The sequence below is a fragment of the Xenopus laevis genome, chromosome 1L, assembly GCF_017654675.1.
Source record: "Xenopus laevis strain J_2021 chromosome 1L, Xenopus_laevis_v10.1, whole genome shotgun sequence".
NCBI classification, from domain to species: Eukaryota; Metazoa; Chordata; class Amphibia; order Anura; family Pipidae; genus Xenopus; species Xenopus laevis.
This window is the reverse complement of record NC_054371.1, coordinates 188,537,409-188,556,533: the sequence shown is the minus strand read 5'-3', so window position 1 is coordinate 188,556,533 and position 19,125 is coordinate 188,537,409. Positions and strand designations below refer to the sequence as shown.

General features: G+C 38.5%; 2 protein-coding genes across 4 annotated transcripts in view; one reads left to right on the top strand and one right to left on the bottom strand.

The window, feature by feature from the left end:
* tmem232.L (transmembrane protein 232 L homeolog) overlaps positions 1 to 16,882 on the bottom strand; it is a 77,140-nt gene extending 60,258 nt beyond the window's left edge. Inside the window, exons 1-2 of one of the 3 annotated variants that reach the window (XM_041568350.1) lie at positions 16,676 to 16,882; positions 1,255 to 1,399 (exon numbers count right to left, since the gene is read on the bottom strand). In XM_041568350.1, the coding sequence (XP_041424284.1) occupies positions 1,255 to 1,379 (125 nt within the window). In that variant the 5' untranslated portion in view covers positions 1,380 to 1,399; positions 16,676 to 16,882. Of the gene's footprint in view, positions 1 to 1,254; positions 1,400 to 7,851; positions 7,981 to 16,379; positions 16,507 to 16,675 lie in introns of those variants that run through there. The other 2 variants (XM_041568348.1, XM_041568352.1) reach the window with 2 other exon arrangements.
* Positions 8,072 to 19,125, top strand: part of slc25a46.L (solute carrier family 25 member 46 L homeolog) — a 28,353-nt gene continuing 17,299 nt past the window's right edge. Inside the window, 4 exon segments of the mRNA NM_001094583.1 lie at positions 8,072 to 8,524; positions 11,534 to 11,576; positions 14,434 to 14,491; positions 18,200 to 18,277. Coding sequence (NP_001088052.1) covers positions 8,254 to 8,524; positions 11,534 to 11,576; positions 14,434 to 14,491; positions 18,200 to 18,277 — 450 coding nt within the window. The 5' untranslated portion in view covers positions 8,072 to 8,253.

The window sequence follows — 19,125 nt, the reverse complement described above, 5'->3', positions numbered from 1 at the left end:
TTGGCATTCAACAGAATGTAACATTTCCAGTGGAACTTCTACTTCTCCCTACAAGATAAAGAAAACAGTGCATTAAGAGGACCTGCCATCCAGACATAAAAGCTGTATAATAAATGTCCTTTTCAAATTAAATGCAAGATCCAAATTTATTTATTAAAAAAAAACACCTGTTATACACACAGATTTCAGCTGACAATCATATATTGCCTGCCCCAACTCTATGCCTAAGGCATATTGGTAGGGCAGATAATTAATTTCACTCTCTATTCTGTACTTCCTAGATGTCGTTGCACTCCTCACATTATGCCTATTTACTGTGTAATTGTGTAGCTAGTGCATGGACGTGAACCCGGTCCCTCATTCTGGCACATAAACAAGATTTTGGCATGATGCAAAGGTTGTCTTAATAACAACAGTGTTCAAAAAATGTCTGTTGCCTGCTTGCTGTGATTTAAAATTCCATGACTGAATGAAACAAGATTAAAATAATGTATGTTGTGTAAACAAAGTTAATTTTGCTTGGCAAACACAATAGCAATAATTATGGAATACTACAATCATAGATGATACCCAATACTCTGGCTTAGGTGCTTGCAATAGCCTGCGCCTTACTGCCTAGCGGTACTGTAAAGTGCAGAGAAATCAGTACTGTAGAAGGTGAAAGTTGTAGCTGAAAAATTTATTACTATAGACATACCAATTTGATAGGTACCTGAGTGATTATGATGCCAACTTCATACCTGGGACAGCACTCTTCTTCACTAAACAAAAGCACCGACCCTGTGTACTATTTTAGGGAATACCACAACGGAGTTTGGCCTTGCTATAAGAACAGCCCAGGGCTGCAAGGATTCCATGGGCAGGAAACAGAACTTGAATAATAGCCCACGTGATACATGTTTCAGCAACAAGGGGCATTGTCCTTGAGTCTGAGGTTAGCAATAATAATCACTAGAAAATAAATGAAAAATCCAATCTGCATTTTCATTAGGTAAATTCATAGAGAAAATGTAACACTGAGGTTATATAGCTCTGTAGATCCCGGTAGGCTTCCCAACTCCTTCTGCTATAAAAAAAAGAAAAGAATAAAAAGGTGTTTCACTAAAAGAATTGTGGGTGCAGAAGCTTAGATGCCCTCAGGTTTATATATCAAACTGCTAATTTTTATAACATACAGTCTTATAAGTCTTGCAACATACAGAAAATGAGGTGTTTTATAATATTCAGTCACCAAAAATATAAAAAAATGTGTACCTGTGAGGTCTGTGTTTCTGTTCAGGTACTGTAGAACTTTGCAGGAGCCTTTGCTGGAGAGCATGGTGATATTTTGTTGAAATGATGCCAAACTTCTGCACAACTGGTATCTTGACAACAGGCATTTCCACATATAGGGCCTACTCTGTAAAAATAAACATCACATGTACAGTATCTAGTGGTGATATTGTCAACACTACTTTTTCCTATACATATAACCTGGGTATTGTCAAGAAACAGTGTCCTACAAAGATTTTTTTAGAAAACTGTGCAGAGATTCCAACATTTAATCAAAATTTTTATTCTCTCCATACACAGATAGAATTCATATTGCCATTAAACTTAAAAAAAACATTGTATGCAATAAGGAAACATTCTCCTACTTTTTCTTGTATGTGCCATAATATTTGATCACTATATTATATAAATAGAAATTACAATACTTAAAGCAGGAGTGCAGAGTAGCAAAAATAATGTGAACATGACCAGTCAGATGCATGGCATAAAAAGCAAATAAACATAATAGGGATTTGCTTTTTTTTTAATCAAATTCGACTAGACAAACTCGACTAGACTCGAAATTAGTTTTTTTCTCCGAAAAGACGTGAACGTCAGGAAGGCTACTAACGTCCAAATTGGTCCCTGGACCTCTCCCATTGACTTATACATGGACTCTGCAGGTTTTAGGTGGCAAATAGTTGAATTCGAATTTTTAAAGTCCAGAGTTTGATAAATCTCAAAATTAAAATTCGAATTGAGTTTGGATAATTCCCAATTTGAATCTGAGAGTTTTGACCATACAAAAAAATTCAAAAATTTGAATTTTCATTTCGACCCTTAATAAATCTGCCCCTTAATGTTTTTTGGATATTGTATCTATCTCTGATTTATATTGTCTGCAATTCTATGATTACTCTTTCACAATGGGGGGGTCATTTATCAACACTGGGCAATTTTGCCAATGGACAGTAACCCATGGCAACCAATCAAATTGTTGCATTTATTGTTCTACTTACAGCTGGCATTAAAAAGCTAATTAGTGATTGGTTGCTATGGGTAATTGCCCAGTGTTGATAAATGAGGCCCAGTATGTCCAGGGAGATGGTCTTGTACCAAGCAACCGAAGAACAGAGGCGGTCATTTATCAACACTGGAAAATTTGCCCATGGGCAATTACCCATAGCAACCAATCAGATTGTTGCACTCATTGTTCTACCTGCATCTGCCTGAAAAAAGCCAAGCACTGATTGGTTGCTATGGGTTACTGCCCATGGGCAAATGTGCCCAGTGTTGATAAATGCTTCCCAGTGTGTTCTCTTAGCAGAGACTTTGATTTCAAAGGGTTCGTTCATACAGATCCAAATTCAGATTTGCTACATGTACGTGTGACTAGGGATGTAGCGAACGTCGGAAAAAAAGTTCGCGAACATATTCGCGAACTTGCGCAAAAACGCGAGCGGTTCGCGAACGGTTCGCGAACCCCATAGACTTCAATGGGAAGGCGAACTTTAACATCTAGAAAAGACATTTCTGGCCAGAAAAATGATTTTAAAGTTGTTTAAAGGGTGCAACGACCTGGACAGTGGCATGCCAGAGGGGGATCAAGGGCAAAAATGTATCTGAAAAATCTGCCTGTGTGTGCTTGGAAGAGATAGTGTAGGGGGAGAGCTGTTAGTGATTTCAGGGACAGATGATAGTAAGTTTGCTGGCTAGTAATCTGCTTGATACTGCTCTGTATTGGAGGGACAGAAGTCTGCAGGGATTTGAGGGACATTTTAGCTTAGGTAGCTTTGCTGGCTAGTAATCTACTGTTCTCTTTAAACAACTGCCATACGTTGACCTTGTAGGCATTGTTTGCCCAGTTTTTTTGGACGCAGCCACTGAAGCACAGTTGCCAGAAAAAATATGCCATATAAATGCTGAAAATAGTCATTTTTCGCCATACGTTGACCTTGTAGACATTGTTTGCCCAGTTTTTTTGGTTGCAGCCACTGAAGCACAGTTGCCAGAAAAAATATGCCATATAAATGCTGAAAATAGTCATTTTTTGCCATATACGTTGAGTCAACGTATGGCAAAAAATGACTATTTTCAGCATTTATATGGCATATTTTTTCTGGCCTCTGTGCTTCAGTGGCTGCGGCCAAAAAAACTGGGCAAACAATGCCTACAAGGTCAACGTATACACTACTACAGCGGTGGATACGGATTACGTAAAATATATTATGGCTGCTTGAAAAAAGTCACTCCGGTGTTTTTTCTGGAGACGGTAATATTATGGATATTTAGACAGAATGTGAACAAGGTCACACAGCTAGATGGCGGGTTGAAGAAAACAGTGTGCAAATAATGCCTACAGGGCAAATAATGCCTAAAAGGTCAACTTATACACTACTACAGCGGTAGTAAAATAAAAAAAAGTAAAATAAAAAAAAATGAATATTAAAAAAAAAAATTAAAGTTGGTGCTGCTGAACTACTAGGAGCAGCAGATTAGCACACCAGTCCCACTCCCCAACACTGCTAGACTAATAGCACTGGGCTCTTATAGTAGTAGTAGTAGTAGTAGTAGTAAAACAACAAAAAAATAAATAAAAGCAGTCCTTACAAGGACTACTGTTATTGCAGCAGTCAGCAGATGAGATCAGAAGCAGGACAGCTGCCCACTGCAGCTACATACAGAGCACTGCAGTAGAAGGTAGATTACTAGCCAGCAAAGCTACCTAAGCTTAAATGTCCCTCAAACCCCTGCAGACTTCTGTCCCTCCAATAACAGAGCAGTATCAAAACGATTACTAGCCAGCAAACTTTCAACTGTCCCTGAAATCACTAACAGGCAGCAGCTCTCTCCCTACACTATCTCTTCAGCACACACAGGCAGAGTGAAAAAACGCTGCAGGGCTTCGGTTTTTATAGGGAAGGGGAGTGGTCCAGGGGAGAGCTTCCTGATTGGCTGCCATGTACCTGCTGGTCTGGGGTGAGAGGGCAAAAAAAAAGCGCCAACAATGGCGAACCCAAAATGGCGAACGTCGCGCGACGTTCGCGAACTTCCGGCGAGCGCGAACACCCGATGTTCGCGCGAACAAGTTCGCCGGCGAACAGTTCGCGACATCTCTACGTGTGACCGATTTGGTGGTGCTAATGATTTATTGGTATGGAATAGATTAAATATAGTAACCACTGGCTGAGATGAGAGTTGACATGCTTCAAGAAATAGCTATTTCAAGTGACATTTGGTGAACAGATAAATGTTAGGTAGTAAGGAACTTAAGGCTTTCTGAGAATGCAGAATATTCTGAAGCTGACAGTTTAGTAAATTGTGATTTTTCCATAGAACTCTGAAGTACTTCATAGTCTTTAAAGTGCATCTGGCATGGTTCCTTGTATCCTAACATAAAATACATGTCTATTTGTATTTACTGTTTTATGGGTGGATTCAAAGAAAAAAGTAAAATAATTTTAGTTGACCTTGTTAAGACACCGCCAGTAAAAGCTGGCAGTGAGGCCATAGCAGTTGACAGACAGCAGGGGCAGCTTCTACCAGCAGAAGTATCACAATTTAAAAATTAATATAATTATTATTATTATCATTATAGTACACACTATGAAAAAAAAGATATATACCTTATGTCCATTAGGTGTGTATTGTATGCTGGCTTGCATGTCTGGCTTTTTGGGTCAAACCCCTAATTTATCGTTTTTTTTTTCTTTTTTAAAAACTCTAATCTATCGATATTTATTAAAGCCTGATGTAGCAAAACGTCAGAAACCAAAATCCGAAATCTCAGACCTGCTGAGGTTATGTATAAGTCAAAGGCAGAGGTAAAAATATATCACATAAAACACCCCTTATGTTAAACTCTGCTTCATCTAAATAAACCATACTTATAAAAATAGATTTTTCTAGTAGTATGTGCCATTGGAGAATCAAAACAGAAAATGCCATTTTAAGTACCATTGAGTACTTTAGCAGAGACCTATAACCTGAGACGTCTGGCCATAATAACTTAGATTTAAAAGACATGTTTTTAATTTAGAGTGCAGTACAAAGTTCAGGATGATAGATGTTGTTTCCTTTAAATGTGACATGTGATAGAAACAATACAAAGCAAGTAGTTGTGCTAAAATTACTTAGACAAGATAAAGCATCCTGCTACAATTTTCTTCATTAAATTACAATGTAATGAAGAAAAGCTACATTTTTTTTACCTGCTTGTTGAAACAGATTTAAGGTTAACCACTGCCATCTAGTGTTGGAATATTGTGAATTTATCTTTGTTTGACCAGAAAACAGAAACAAGTTAGGGTGGGTTTGTTTCATCAGTGGGAAGCTGGGCCCCCAGCATGAAAACATTTCTAGGCCCCCAAAAATCCTTGGTTGAGGCAACTGACAAAAACAATGAATTGGCAATAATCAATAATACAGGTAGCGTGAGATTTTTGTTCCTCTTTCTATTTTTCAAATGTTGGGAGGTAGGTACTTTTAGACAGGCGCTTCTCCAAAATTTTTCCTCATACCCATTTTTATTTCCTTTTTTTCCCTTTTTGAACATAAAATGTTTTTCTAGGATTTTTTAGGACCACAACTGTTTAAAACTTGAACAAAAATGTGGCAATACCCACATCTAATGTTACAAACATGCCCCACATGCCATAGACCTGCCCCTTGGTCTGTTATAACTGTTCTGTAATGTATTCTCCTCCAGCACTCACATTTAACTTCATTTCTTATCCTGTACTCAGTGGCTTAACTAGCTGGAAGTTATGCCTGTAAATACATAGGGGGTCCAGTAAGGGCCTGTGACCCATCCTGTGGCCCTCAGTGCTTGTTCCAGACCAATTACAGGGGGCCCTCAAGTCTGTGATCCCGATTCAGGACCCCCCTCCCACTTTTCCACTTGAGGGGATGGAGCTGTGGACCCCATGGCCCATAAGCCTCAATATAACACTGCAGCCATGTTCAGTCTTTCTATGTTTGTGAAAGCTTGTGTTTCTTTCTTCATATTCCTATAAGTTCTCCTGAGCTTCTTTCCCATAACCCCATTTCTACTTAAAACATTTAAATGATTTCTGGCTTTCTCTCTGCCATGTTTTTCTCCTCTTGCGCCCATACTCCTTTCCCATTTTTATTCCCTTTCATTTTTCCTCTTCCCCTTTTATTTAAAAGGGTTGTTCACATTTAAATGATCTTTTAGTGTGATATAGAGAGTGAAACAATTTGCAATTAGTTTTTATGTTTTATTATTGGTAGTTTTTTAGCTATTTGGCTTTTTATTCAGCAGTTCTTCTGTTTCAATCTGGTTGCTAGGGTCCAAATTACCCAAGCAACCATGTGTTGATTTGAATAAGAGACTGGAATATGTACAGAAGAGGGCCTAAATAGAAAGATCCCTAATAAAAAGAAGCAATAATAGTAAATTGTAGGGATGTACCGAATCCACTTTTTTGGATTCCTGCGAACCCCGAATCCTTTGTGAAATATTCGGCCGAATACCGAACCGAATCTTAATTTGCATATGTAAATTAGGTGTGGGAAGGGGAAAACATTTTTTACTTCCTTGTTTTGTGACAAAAAAGTCCCCCCCACCCCTAATTTGCATATGTGAATTAGGATTCAGATTTGGTTCGGCCTAGCAGAAGGATTCGGCCAAATCCTGCTGAAAAAGGCTGAATCCTGGCCTAATCCCGAACCAAATCCTGGATTCGGTGCATCCCTAGTAAATTGGTAGGCTTACAGAGCATTTGATTTTAGTTGGGATCAGTGACCACCATTTGAAGGCTGGAATCAGAAGAAAAAGGCAAATATTTAAAAAACTATTAACAATAAATAATGAAGACCCATTTAAACGTTGCTTAGAATTGGCCATTCTATAGCATACTAAAAGTTATCTTAACTTTTTAAGTATGATGTAGAGAGTGATATTCTGAGACAATTTGTGATTGGTTTTCATTTTTTTTTTATATTTGTGTGTTTTTTTTTTTTAAATTATTTAGCTTTTTTATCCAGCAGCTCTCCAGTTTGCAGCTTCAGCAATCTAGTTGCTAGGGTCCAAAAAACCATAGCAACATGCACTGATTTGAATAAGAGGCTGGATTATGAATAGGAGAGGCCTGAATAGAAAGATGAGTAATAAAAAGTAGCAATAACAATACATTTTTAGCCTTACAGAGCATTTGTTTTTTCAATGGGGTCAGTGACCCCCCTTTGAAAGCTGGAAAGAGTCAGAAGAAGAAGTAATACAACTATAAGAAAATAATGAAGACCAATTGAGAAGTTGCTTTGAATGGGACATTCTTTAAACTACTAAGTTAACTTAAAAGTGAACCACCCGCTTATTTATCCTTCTGCTTTTATCCCATCTTTTTCCTCTGCCTTCCTGCACCGCTTTTATATCAAAGCCTTTATTATCCCCTCTTTTATGTACAATGGGCGACTAAACAATTACTTGAATCTCCCTGTTCTCTTTGCCTCATATGTGCGCTATCATCAGAGCTGTTAGCGAGGCAGGATAAACAGAGAAGTATGACAAGCGGCTTTTGTTCAAAGGTCCCGAAAATGATCCGTGGGATTGGGATAAAATTGAGGACAGTATCTTACCCGGAATGGTTGGAAGGAACTGCACAGCGCTATAGGCTCTCTTATAGTTGCTATGGAAACAGACGCTCCATAATGTGCGTACAGAGCTGTCTCTGCCCCTCCAGCCAATCAGCTAAAGCTATTAGGGCAACAACTTTCCGGAAGCTGAATGTGGTTGGTCGATACGCTTGCCAATTAAGGCTTCCTTTTTTTTTTTGTTATTACTTTGCAACCTGATTATATTATAGGCTGATATTATAGACTGCATTTCCCGGCATGAACCTCGCGGCCGTGTAACGTCAGAGCCATATTTCCCTTCTAGGAAGCCGTGTAGTGACGTTCTGCGCCCGGGGACCTTCTCTGCTGTTTTGACAGCTAAGGTTCTGGCGCTGGGGGGTCGGGAAGCGACGGACGATGAGCAGCATGCAGCCACGGCGGCCCGATAGGTTTGACGGCCTAGAATACCGCGGGACGTCGTGGGGCAGAGGAGATGGAGACGTGCCGCCTTATCAGTCCAGTTTCCCCGCAAGGTCATTAAGTTCCTCCGGGGACCTGTCACAGCAGTGGGTAACCTCTCCTCCTGATATCCCGGGCAGCCGCAACCTTCACTGGGGAGAGAAAAGCCCTCAGTATGGAGCTGATAGTAACGCTGGGCCGCCCGCCTTCGGGGAGGAGAATAGCGGCAGCAGCGGGGGTGAGTCTCACGGATGTGCAGCTTTGGCCACAGTCAATGAGAATAGTTAAAAGGCCTAGTCTTTGTGTGTGTGTATATATATATATATATATGTATGTATGTGCACTCTCACATGGTTTTTGGGCCGTGCCCTGAAATCCTGCTTCCACCATGTGACACCTGCGTAATTGCCATAGGATAGGTGCCAGTGGCATATGGGTGGGTGACTGGGTCAGATATGGGTGTCAGACCTGGGTGTGTCAGGTATGGGCGTAACAAGGGCCTGTGGAACCCTGTTCATGTTTGGCAGTCGGGCACCCCAGCAACTGTCACAGTATTACCAGGGCCGGATTTACATGGCAGGCACCCCTAGGTCCACTGCCGTTTGTCGCCCCCCCATCCCCTCCCCTTTATTTGCACACATTTTTATAATGGGGATTGGCACACGGGAAATTTTAAAAACTATTGTCTCTCTGTGCATCCCCAGTGTTTCTGAACCAATGTGGGTGTGGTTGGGCAGCATACCGCCCCCTAAAATTCTGCTGCCCTATGTCTGGGCCTTAGTGGCCTTTCCATAAATACGGGCCTGAGTATTACTGCAATATTCATGCCATGGGCTCTTTCTAATACCCCCATCACCACCACCACATTACTTAACCCTAGGCTATCTATGCAGTCCTATGCCTTAACCTTTAAAGGAGAATTCAACCCAAAAGTTAAAAAATCCCTACCCCCCTACTCTACATAGACCCCCCCTCCCCCAGCCTAGCTGTCCCCCCCCCCGACAAAAGCCCCTAAGTCTTTACTTACCCCTCCATGCACATTCGGTCCAGCAGAGTTCACAGCAGTCATCTACTTCTCTTCGGAATGACGCCGGCGTATCGGCGCAAGCGCAGTTGGAGCAATTTTCTGTTTCATGACAACTGCGCATGGGCTGAAACTCACGAAAATTGCCGAAGCGCCAGTCTCATTCCGAAGATTGCCGAAGCTGCTTAAGGAGGCACCCGTGAACTCCGCTGGACAGAATCTGCACATGGGGGTAAGTAAAGAGTTATGGGCATTTGCAGCTGAGCAGCTAGGCTGGGGGGAGGGGGTCTATGTAGGGTAGGGTTTTTGTAACTTTAGGGTTTAGTCCTCCTTTAAGTGAATAAATATGGCTTGGCCCCATTAATTTACAGTTAGAAATTTAACCTTGCAACTTTACAATACAGGTATGGGATCCATTATCCGGAAACCCATTATCCAGAAAGATCCAAATTAAGGGAAGGCCATCTCCCATAGACTTCATTGTAATCCGATAACCAAATTTTTAAAAATGATTTCCTTTTTCTCTGTAATAATTAAACAGTACCTTTTACTTTATCCAAACTGAGATATAATCAATCCTTACTGGAGGTAAAACCAGCCTATTGGGTTTATTTAATGTTTTAATTATTTTCTAGTAGACTTAAAGGAGAACTAAACCCCCCTTGCTAATAAAAACCATTACCCCCTACTCTCCATAGTCCCCCCTCCCTGCTCTCCCCCCCCCCCGCACAGGTGTTAACATCAGTAAATGCCCCATATCCTGTAATTACCCCTCATTGCAGAGTCAGCGCAGCGGAGCTCACGGGCACCATCTCCAGCGCTTCGATAATCTGTGCATGCGCAGTTGGCGCAGTCTTCCGCCTTGTGATAACTGCGCTTGCGCCAGAAGTGACGAAAATTACCGAAGGGTCAGAAGAAGACCCGAAGATTACCAAAGCGCCAGAAGATGGCACCCGTGAGCTCCGCTGACTGCAACCTGAGAGCATACCCAGTTGACCTATGTATGGCCACCTCATATCACATGCCAATTTGACAACTGCGTGCCAAAACGGATTATTGGCCCCTGCATGACAGCCTGCCTGATAGAGACCTGGCTGCAGATCATGCATTTTATTTTCATGAAGCAGGGACTGTATCAGGAAGTTGTCCAGTTAGGTTCCTATTCTGATCAATTTTTGCCAAGCAAGCCGTTATGTACAGACTTTTAAAATACCACAAGCTACTTTCTATATCATACTAAAAGTTCATTTAAAGGTGAAAAAACCCTTTAAGCACAGTAAAAGTCCCTATCATTTGTACTTTCAAACGGTTTTAATATGCAAATAAAAAAAGTATTTAAATCCTTATATATGGGTAAGAAATCGGTTATGCTGCTTAAAAATATGTTGCATGGGAATGTGCAGGAGAAAGGTAAGTCCCTGTTCAGTATATAATAGGAACGTTAATACCCCCTCTATGTGCTCTGCATTAACAATGCTTGTAAAACCAAGGTGTGGAGGGCTGCAGTTCTTAAAGGGGAACTATAATGAAAATAAAAATGTAATATAAGCTTCAGCGTACTGAAATCAGAAACTTTCTAAATACAATCAATTAAAAAATCTGTACTGTTTCTGAAATAATCAAGTTCATCTTCACTATTCCTCTCTCTGCATCTGTTTATCTCTTCCTTCATTTAGGAGTTGGGTGTCAGCTATTCATTGTCAGTTAGATCCAATATATCTTATGGGGGGGGGGTTTCTTTTCCTAGCAGATGTAGTATGAGCTCAGTCAAATAACTGATTCCGGTACAAACAAAATTTAACAAAATAACTGCCTTTTGCACAAACCCTGCATGTAGAGAGAGAGAGAGAATTTCTGGTGAGTTTAACAGACTGAGCTCTAATACATCTTCTAGGCAAAAGGAGCCTCCCTATAAGATATATTGGATCTGCCAATGATTATCTGACACCCGACTGCTGCATGAAGACAAGAATGAAGAGAAGCAGATGCTGAGAGAGGAATAGTGAACATAAACTTGATTATTTCAGAAACAATGCTGAATATTTAATTGATTGTATTTACAAAGTTTCTTATTTCAATATACTGAAGGTTATATAACATTTTCATGTTTGCGATAGTTCCCCTTTAAGCAATAGGTACCAGTAAGTAAGAAATCTACTGTACTTGCATTTTTTTATTCTTTTAAATTCTAATAATATTTTATTTTGGCCATATCTCTTTTAGAGCAAGTGAATCGATTTGCTGGATTTGGCATTGGTCTTGCAAGGTAATTATAATATACATATGGATGTTTATATGATGAATTCTTTATGAATAAATTGTTTAGTAGGCCAATAAAGTCTTGCAAAATAAATTGGCCAATATAAATAAAATCCCATGATAATTTGTATTCTTTTTCCCAAAAGTTATTTTGTATTCAAGTTATTTCCTTTCCTCTTATCTAATCTTCAGAATCTAAAATTATTTGTAACTCTACATGAGACTGTCTCAGTAGAGTGTTCTGCTTGTTATATATGGTTGGCCATCCTCTTAAAGGGGTTGTTTGCCGTTAAATTAACTTGGTATGATAAAGAGAGTGATATGCTGAGACAATGTGCAATTGATTTTCATTTTTTTATTGTTTGTGTTTTTTGAGTTATTTAGCTTTTTATTCAGCAACTCTCCAGTTTGCCATTTCAGCAATATTTTTGCTAGGGTGCACATCACCCCAGCAACCATGCACCACTGATTTGATTAGAAAGATGAATAATAAAAGGTAGTACTAACAGTACATTTGTATCCTTACATATAATTTGTTTTTAGGTGAGGTCAGTGACTCTCATCTGATAGCTGGAAAGAGTCAGAAGAAGGCAAATAATTAAAAACACTAAAAATAAATGATTAAGACCAATTAAAAAGTTGTTTTCAATTAGCCATTCTATAATATATTAAAAGTTAACTTAAACGTGAACCAACCTTTTAAATAAATACATACATACATACACGTACTGTGTGTGTGTATATATGTATATATATATATATATATATATATATATATATATATATATATACACACACACACACACACACACACTTAAACAATAGGTGTTTTTCAAGGATAAATGTGTACAATAAATTAGTGGCTTTATACCCAACCTTCCCCATTTCAAAATTGGCACCAAATGTGACATCATACACAAATAAAAAACTTTCATGTCTTAGAGTGCCATTCCTTTGCCAAAAAACATATATAATTTCTAACCACTGGGTGCCGCTGGTGTACAGCGTAAATGTCCATTGAATCATCAAATCTGGCATAGGATCTGTAAAGCATATACAAAATATATACAAATTTCGATGTAATTTTTGGGTACTTCGACTAGGGAATAGTCCAATTTCGATTCGAATTTGAAAAAAAGCTTTGAAATTCGAAGATCTAATTTTTTTGAAGTACTGTCTCTTTAAAACTTCGATGTGACCATTCGCCTCCTAAAAGCTGCCAAAGTGCTGTTTTAGCTTATTCGGGTGTAGCGCTGTGTATCCCTCTACACTCTTTTAAGTTGTCTAATCGTAATTGTGGTAAGACGATTAGACAACTTAAAGAGCCAGTGAGCATCATAGAGTAATCGTTTTGTATGGATCTGATTTTAAAAGGTAGAACATGGGACACATAGCAGTACAGGTATGGGATCTGTTATCTGGGAAAACCCGTTATTTGGAAAGCTCCAAATTACAGAATGGCAGTCTCCCATAGACTCCATTGTATCCAATGAATCCACATTTTTAGAAATGATTTCTCTGTAATAATAAAACAGTAGCTTGTACTTGATCCAAACTAAAATATAATGAATCCTTATTGGAAGCAGAATCATTTTATTGCTGAGCAGGGAAACAATCATACTTATGAACAGCAGGGGGAGCCCCCGCCTTTCTTCCCAGCCATGCAGAACTCAAGCAGCTTTGTTTATGATCCCTAAGCAGCCCAGACCTCACTGAGCATGTGCACAGTCTTAAGCTGGCCATAGACGCAAAGATCTGATCGTACGAATCGAGGTTTCGTACGATTTTCGGAACGTGTGTGGAGAGTCCCAACATTTTTCGTCCGGCGGAGATCGGTCGATTGGACAGGTTCGAAAATTTCAGTCGGCTGCCGATAATATCTCTGCATGTATTGCCGATCGTACGATTTTCAGTGGGAGACTGTCACTAGCTTTGGTTGGACATAGATATCGTACGATTGCGGTCAGGGGCAGAACATTGCTGATCTGTTCTAAAACTAATCTGACTGGTAAGACTTTGATCTGAATGGTTAGTGACAGGTCGGGAGATGGGAAAGTCCGATCGTACGATGATTCGTACGATCGGATCTTTGCATCTATGGCCAGCTTAAGTCATGCAAAGATGTTTATCAAAGTTACAAGATGGTGACCCCCTGTAGCCAACTTTGAAAGCATAAATCATTTGTTTGATTAGGCTTGTGGTGCAGTAAGTTCATGTTAATATTTAGTATACAAAATACAGCATTTCTAGCCTTATTCTATTTTAGACTTTACATGCCCTTTAAGGTATGAAGATCCAAATTACGGAAAAATCTTATTATCTGGAAAATCCCAGGTCCTGAGCATTCTGGAAAACAGGTCCCATACCTGTGCTCAAAGTTGTCATGTAATTCCTTGTGCCACCTAACATTTTCTCCTATCGCTGGGCACCTATATATGGTATATATAGGGTGTCATGCATAGTTAATGAGTACGGTACTTCATTCTGAAGCAGGCGAATATCAATTACTGTTGGACTGTTGCATTTGAACAAATTAGTGTGTATGTGAAATGTGCAATGATGAAAACCATAGTTACAGTGATTTTCCAGATGTACATGTCGACTTTATTGTCACTGTAGAGCTACATGAGGCTCAATTTATTTGTCTGTGTGAATAAATATAATGTCCCAAATATTAGTATATTATCCTCTGTAGAAGACGCATTCAAGGATTAACTGCAAAGAGATCAGTTTGATGGGTATCCATGTATTTATCATAACTATATATATATTTTTAACTGTGTGCTTATTTTCCATATTGAACTTGTTTGATTTTCTAGCATTGCAGTGCTATATTTGTTATTTATTGTTTTTGCTTCTTCAAGTCTTTTTACAGAGAATGTTTTGGCTCATCCATGCATTGTATTGCGTCGCCAGTGCCAGGTAATGCATATTTTCCTTCTGTATCTTTTTAATGTTTAATATGCCCTTCTAGTACAGATGTTTTTATTCTAAGGGTTAAAAAAGTTTTCTTTTGATCATTTATACATTATGCAGTATTTTTTTAGAGCCAAAAATACAAATGAAAAGACTGGTTAGCCTTATAGGCCACCTATCTCTGAGAAATGGTTTCCCCCATTACAGCTGCAGGCATATAGAGCCCACACTCCAGATTGGGGGAACAACAGTATTAAGTTGAGAAATGTGCCTCCCTGCTGAGTATTGTGTTGACACTCACCAGGTGCCTACTCCTGGCGTTGACTGCCATGCTGGGGCACATTTGCATATTTAAAGGGATTGTTCACCTTTAACTTTTACTTTAAGTATGATGTAGAGAGAGATGTTTTGAGACAATGTGCAATTGGTTTTAATTTTTTTATTATTTGTGGTTTTTAAGTTATTTAGCTTTTTATTTAGTAACTCTCTAGTTTGCAATTTTTGTAATCTTGTTCGCTTGGGTAAAAATTACCCTAGCAAACATGCATTGATTTGAATGAGAGACTGGAATATGAATAGGAGAGGCCTGAATAGAAAGATGAGTAATAAAACAAAGCAATAACAATACATTTGTAACCTTACAGAGCATTTGGTTTTAGATGGGGGCCAGTGACCCCCATTTCGAAGCTGCAAAGAGTCAGAAGAAGGAGGCAAATAATTCAAAAACCATTAAAAAAAAAAAATATATAAAATATTACAAGTACAAGTACACGGTGAACCACCCCTTTAAAGAGATGTTCTGAGAGGATTTGCAGTTGTTTTTCAGTTATTTAGCTTTTTATTCAGCAGCTCTCCAGCTTGCAATTTCAGCAATCTGGTTGTTAGGGTCCAAATTACCCTAGCAACCATACATTTATTTGAATAAGAGACTGAAATATGAATAGGCCTGAATAGAAAGACAAGTAATACAAAGTAGAAATAACTATACATTTCTAGTCTTGCAGAGCATTTTTTTCAAAGGTGTTAGAACATTTGTTTTTAGATGGGGCCATTGACCTCCATTTGAAAGCTATAATCAGAAGATAACTATAAAAAAATACATAATGACAACTATTTGAAAAGTTGCTTAGAATTACCATTTCTATAACATAATACAAAATAACTTCTAGGTGAACCACCCCTTTAAGGAGTGTCCTGGGTTCTGGAATGCTAAGTAAAAACAACTTAAAAAGGGCCAATTTCAAAGATTATTTAATACCAACAATCTATTTCATACTGCTAGGCCTGGAAAGCTTTCAGAGACACCAAACCCAGTTAGCACAATAATAAGATCACATCTACTATTACCCATGGATTTTATAGGACATGTAGTTTAACACATAAGATCAGTGAGTCTGCATGTCTTTTGTAGTTAAAGTTAGATATATATGGAGAAAAGAACTTTCAGCAACAGTTGGTATTATCGTGTTTACGAACAGCTGGATATGCCAACTGTGCTTTCCACATCATGTTCAACCAGTTAACATTTAATATGCTGTATGCCAAAATACTAAATAAATCAATAAATAGGATTTGTGATGGACATGCCTTCTGCCTGTATTAATTAAGAAATGTGCATGCTTTGATATTTATTGTGCTGCCAGTGAAAAACTGTGAAATTGAAGCCACTTTGGTTGTCCACCTACCTTGAATCTTCAGAGTTATTATGGGATCAGGACAAGTAGTTAACTATAGAATGTTATAAATATACCCCATATTTAACATGAGCTTATTCAACTGGGCTTATGTAGAAAAGGTGCATAAAATCTGAGCTGCCAAAAATAAATACAAATGTATTTTTCTTTAAACACACAGGCCTAATTCGACAAATTGAACGGTAACTGCAATGGCCCACCTGTACTGCAGAGACCAGCTCCCTGCAGCTGCCTTAGCCTCACAGAGTGATCAACCTATCCCTCACTTTGTTGCATTGTGAAGTGATGGATTCTGGGACTTGAAGTCGATTTGGTCTTTATAGAATCTGTGCACCAACCACAATGAAAATTAGGGGGATACAAGTCCCAGATTTTCAAATTTCATAGTGGAATGAAGTGATGGGGGGGTTGCATCACATCACATTGTGTGCAATACAGTGTAAGCTTAAAGGAGAAGGAAAGCTTCAATCCCTGGGGGGGTATTGTAATCAATTACCTGATACCATTGGTTGGGCCACGATACTTGCAAGAAAGCTATACTCTTCCCCTCTTATTCTTTCTTCAAAATCCTGGGGCCAACACATGCACAGCAGAGAAAAAAAGCTGCTTTTTTGTGAAAGGTCGACTTCTCAAAGAAAGAAGGTGCAACAAGGTTCTACTCTCAAGTACCTTGGGCAGGTGCAGTTTTCTACTAACCGGTGCAATGGCCTCGGCTATCAGTTAAGCGATTACAATCCTTGGGGAGTGCCAAACATTTGGCATACCCCCCCAGTGATTAAACCTTTCCTTCTCCTTTAAGGGGGTAGGGGATTGGTGCTTGTGTGTTTCTCCTTCATTCTGTGGAATCAGGTATGTTTTTGTACAAATACATTTAGATTTATGTAGGTTTAAATTGTGTCTGTGCACATTTTCTCATGTGAGCTCATTTGAAATAGGTATATTTTCCCTTTAAGTTTGCAGCGCAGATGCACACATGTCTGCAAACCTGAAAACTGTGCTGTACACAAGAAAGGAAGTTTATTTTGCAGGAACTGAAGTGCTGTGAATTTTTTCCCATTAAGCGTTTATAATGGCTGATCGTGCACAAGTGTTTTAGACTGATGTGGGCCTCTATAGAATAATAACCACTTCCCATTTCTCTGAATAGCCGATACTCTATGGCCAATATTTCAGTTGGAAGGGATGAAAGTCATTGTTCCTACACAATCTCTGCATACCATTATTGTCTTTCCCTTCAAAACAATGGAAGTGGTGTGTTAGCAGAATTGGGTATTTTTATTGCTGCATGACCTATTACTGCCTAGGTGCTATTAACTTTAGAAAGTGTTGAATGTTTTTTAAGCAAGAGTAAACATATGCTACTGTCAACCTGTAGTATTAATATTGATCATTTCTAGCCTTTGTTTTTATTTAAAATGTATGTATATAGTGTTTGCAATCCCTGTTGAATTTGTATCTGTTTCAACAATGCATTTCCAAGTCTAAGTCTATATCTTAGTGTAACACTAGGTGGCATTGTTACAGTCTAAATAAACTGCACGGTTGGCATTTTTTTATCCTGTGTACAAAATTTCAATATTTATAATGGTATAGGTATGGGATCTGTTATCCAGAAAGCTCAGAATTATTTAAAAGTCTGTCTCCCATAGACTCTTTTTATGCAAATAATCCATATTTTTAAAAATGATTTACTTTTTCTCTGTAATAATAAAACCGTACCTTGTACTTGATCCCAACTAAGTTATAATTAATTCTTATTGGAAGCAAAACCAGCCTGTTGGGCTTATTTAATGTTTACATAATTTTCTAGTAGATTTAACATATGAAATCCAAACTATGGAAAGATCCATTATCTGGAAAACCCCAGGTCCCAAGCATTCTGGACAACAGGTCCCATACCTGTATTGTTGCTTTTGTTCCCTCTCTTTTGCTTGTCATAAAAAACTGCTTCAGTTTGTTTTGCATTGACTGAGTTGCCATTACTATTCATTTTAATGTTAAATATACGTTTTCTCTTTAGGTCAACTATCATGCTCAAAATTACCAGTTGTCTCCATTTAGTATTGTTAATATTATGTACAACTTCACTAAAACACAGGTATGTTTAAAAGCTTATTGCTATGCTGTGATCCTTTATAAACCATTAAAACAATATCTTCAAACCTTCTTGTCCATCCGTATTTTAATATTTCTTAAAAAGTGGCTGGTCACCCTACTCAAAATAAATAAATGCAATTCATACAACCGCAGCCTCTTCGTTATCTACAAAAAATTGTCCATATATGGAAATTACAGTTCATTAAAAATGCATTATAAAAATATGATCTCCGGAGCATGAATTCATAGTTCATGAAAATTCATATGTTTGTTTTCAAAATATATCCTGCAGAGTAACAGAGAGGCAGTGCTAGAGAAGCTGTATCACTTGCTGCAGATATTGTGGGGTATAAAATGTACTGCTAAATAATCACCAAGTGCTGTACACTGAAGGAATGAGGGGCTCAGAAAATTGGTCAAATGCAGGTTGTGCCTTTCACTAATTAGATTGTCTCATGGCTTGTCCATGTGTTAAGAAGTATTTTTTGTTTATACCTGCAAAAGGGTTCAGTTATAAATACTGGGCAGTAATCCATGGCAAACACTAAGGGGCAGATTTAAAAAAAGAACTAAAGCTTAACACAATAAGTAAGATAGAATGTTGTACATTGTGTTTTGGGATTGTGCACCAGCCCAAGTCAACCACAGCCATTTAGCAGTAAATATCTGTGTCTCCAAAGATTCCGCAGTTGCTCCCCATCTTCTTTTCTGCTTGTTCACTGAACTTGCTCTGTACTGCTGTCAGTTACTGAGCTCAGGGACAGACTCCAAATATACAGAACATATAGAATATAAATGTCCCAATATAAGACTGATTAGTAATTAATACAGATAATTATTACATGGCAG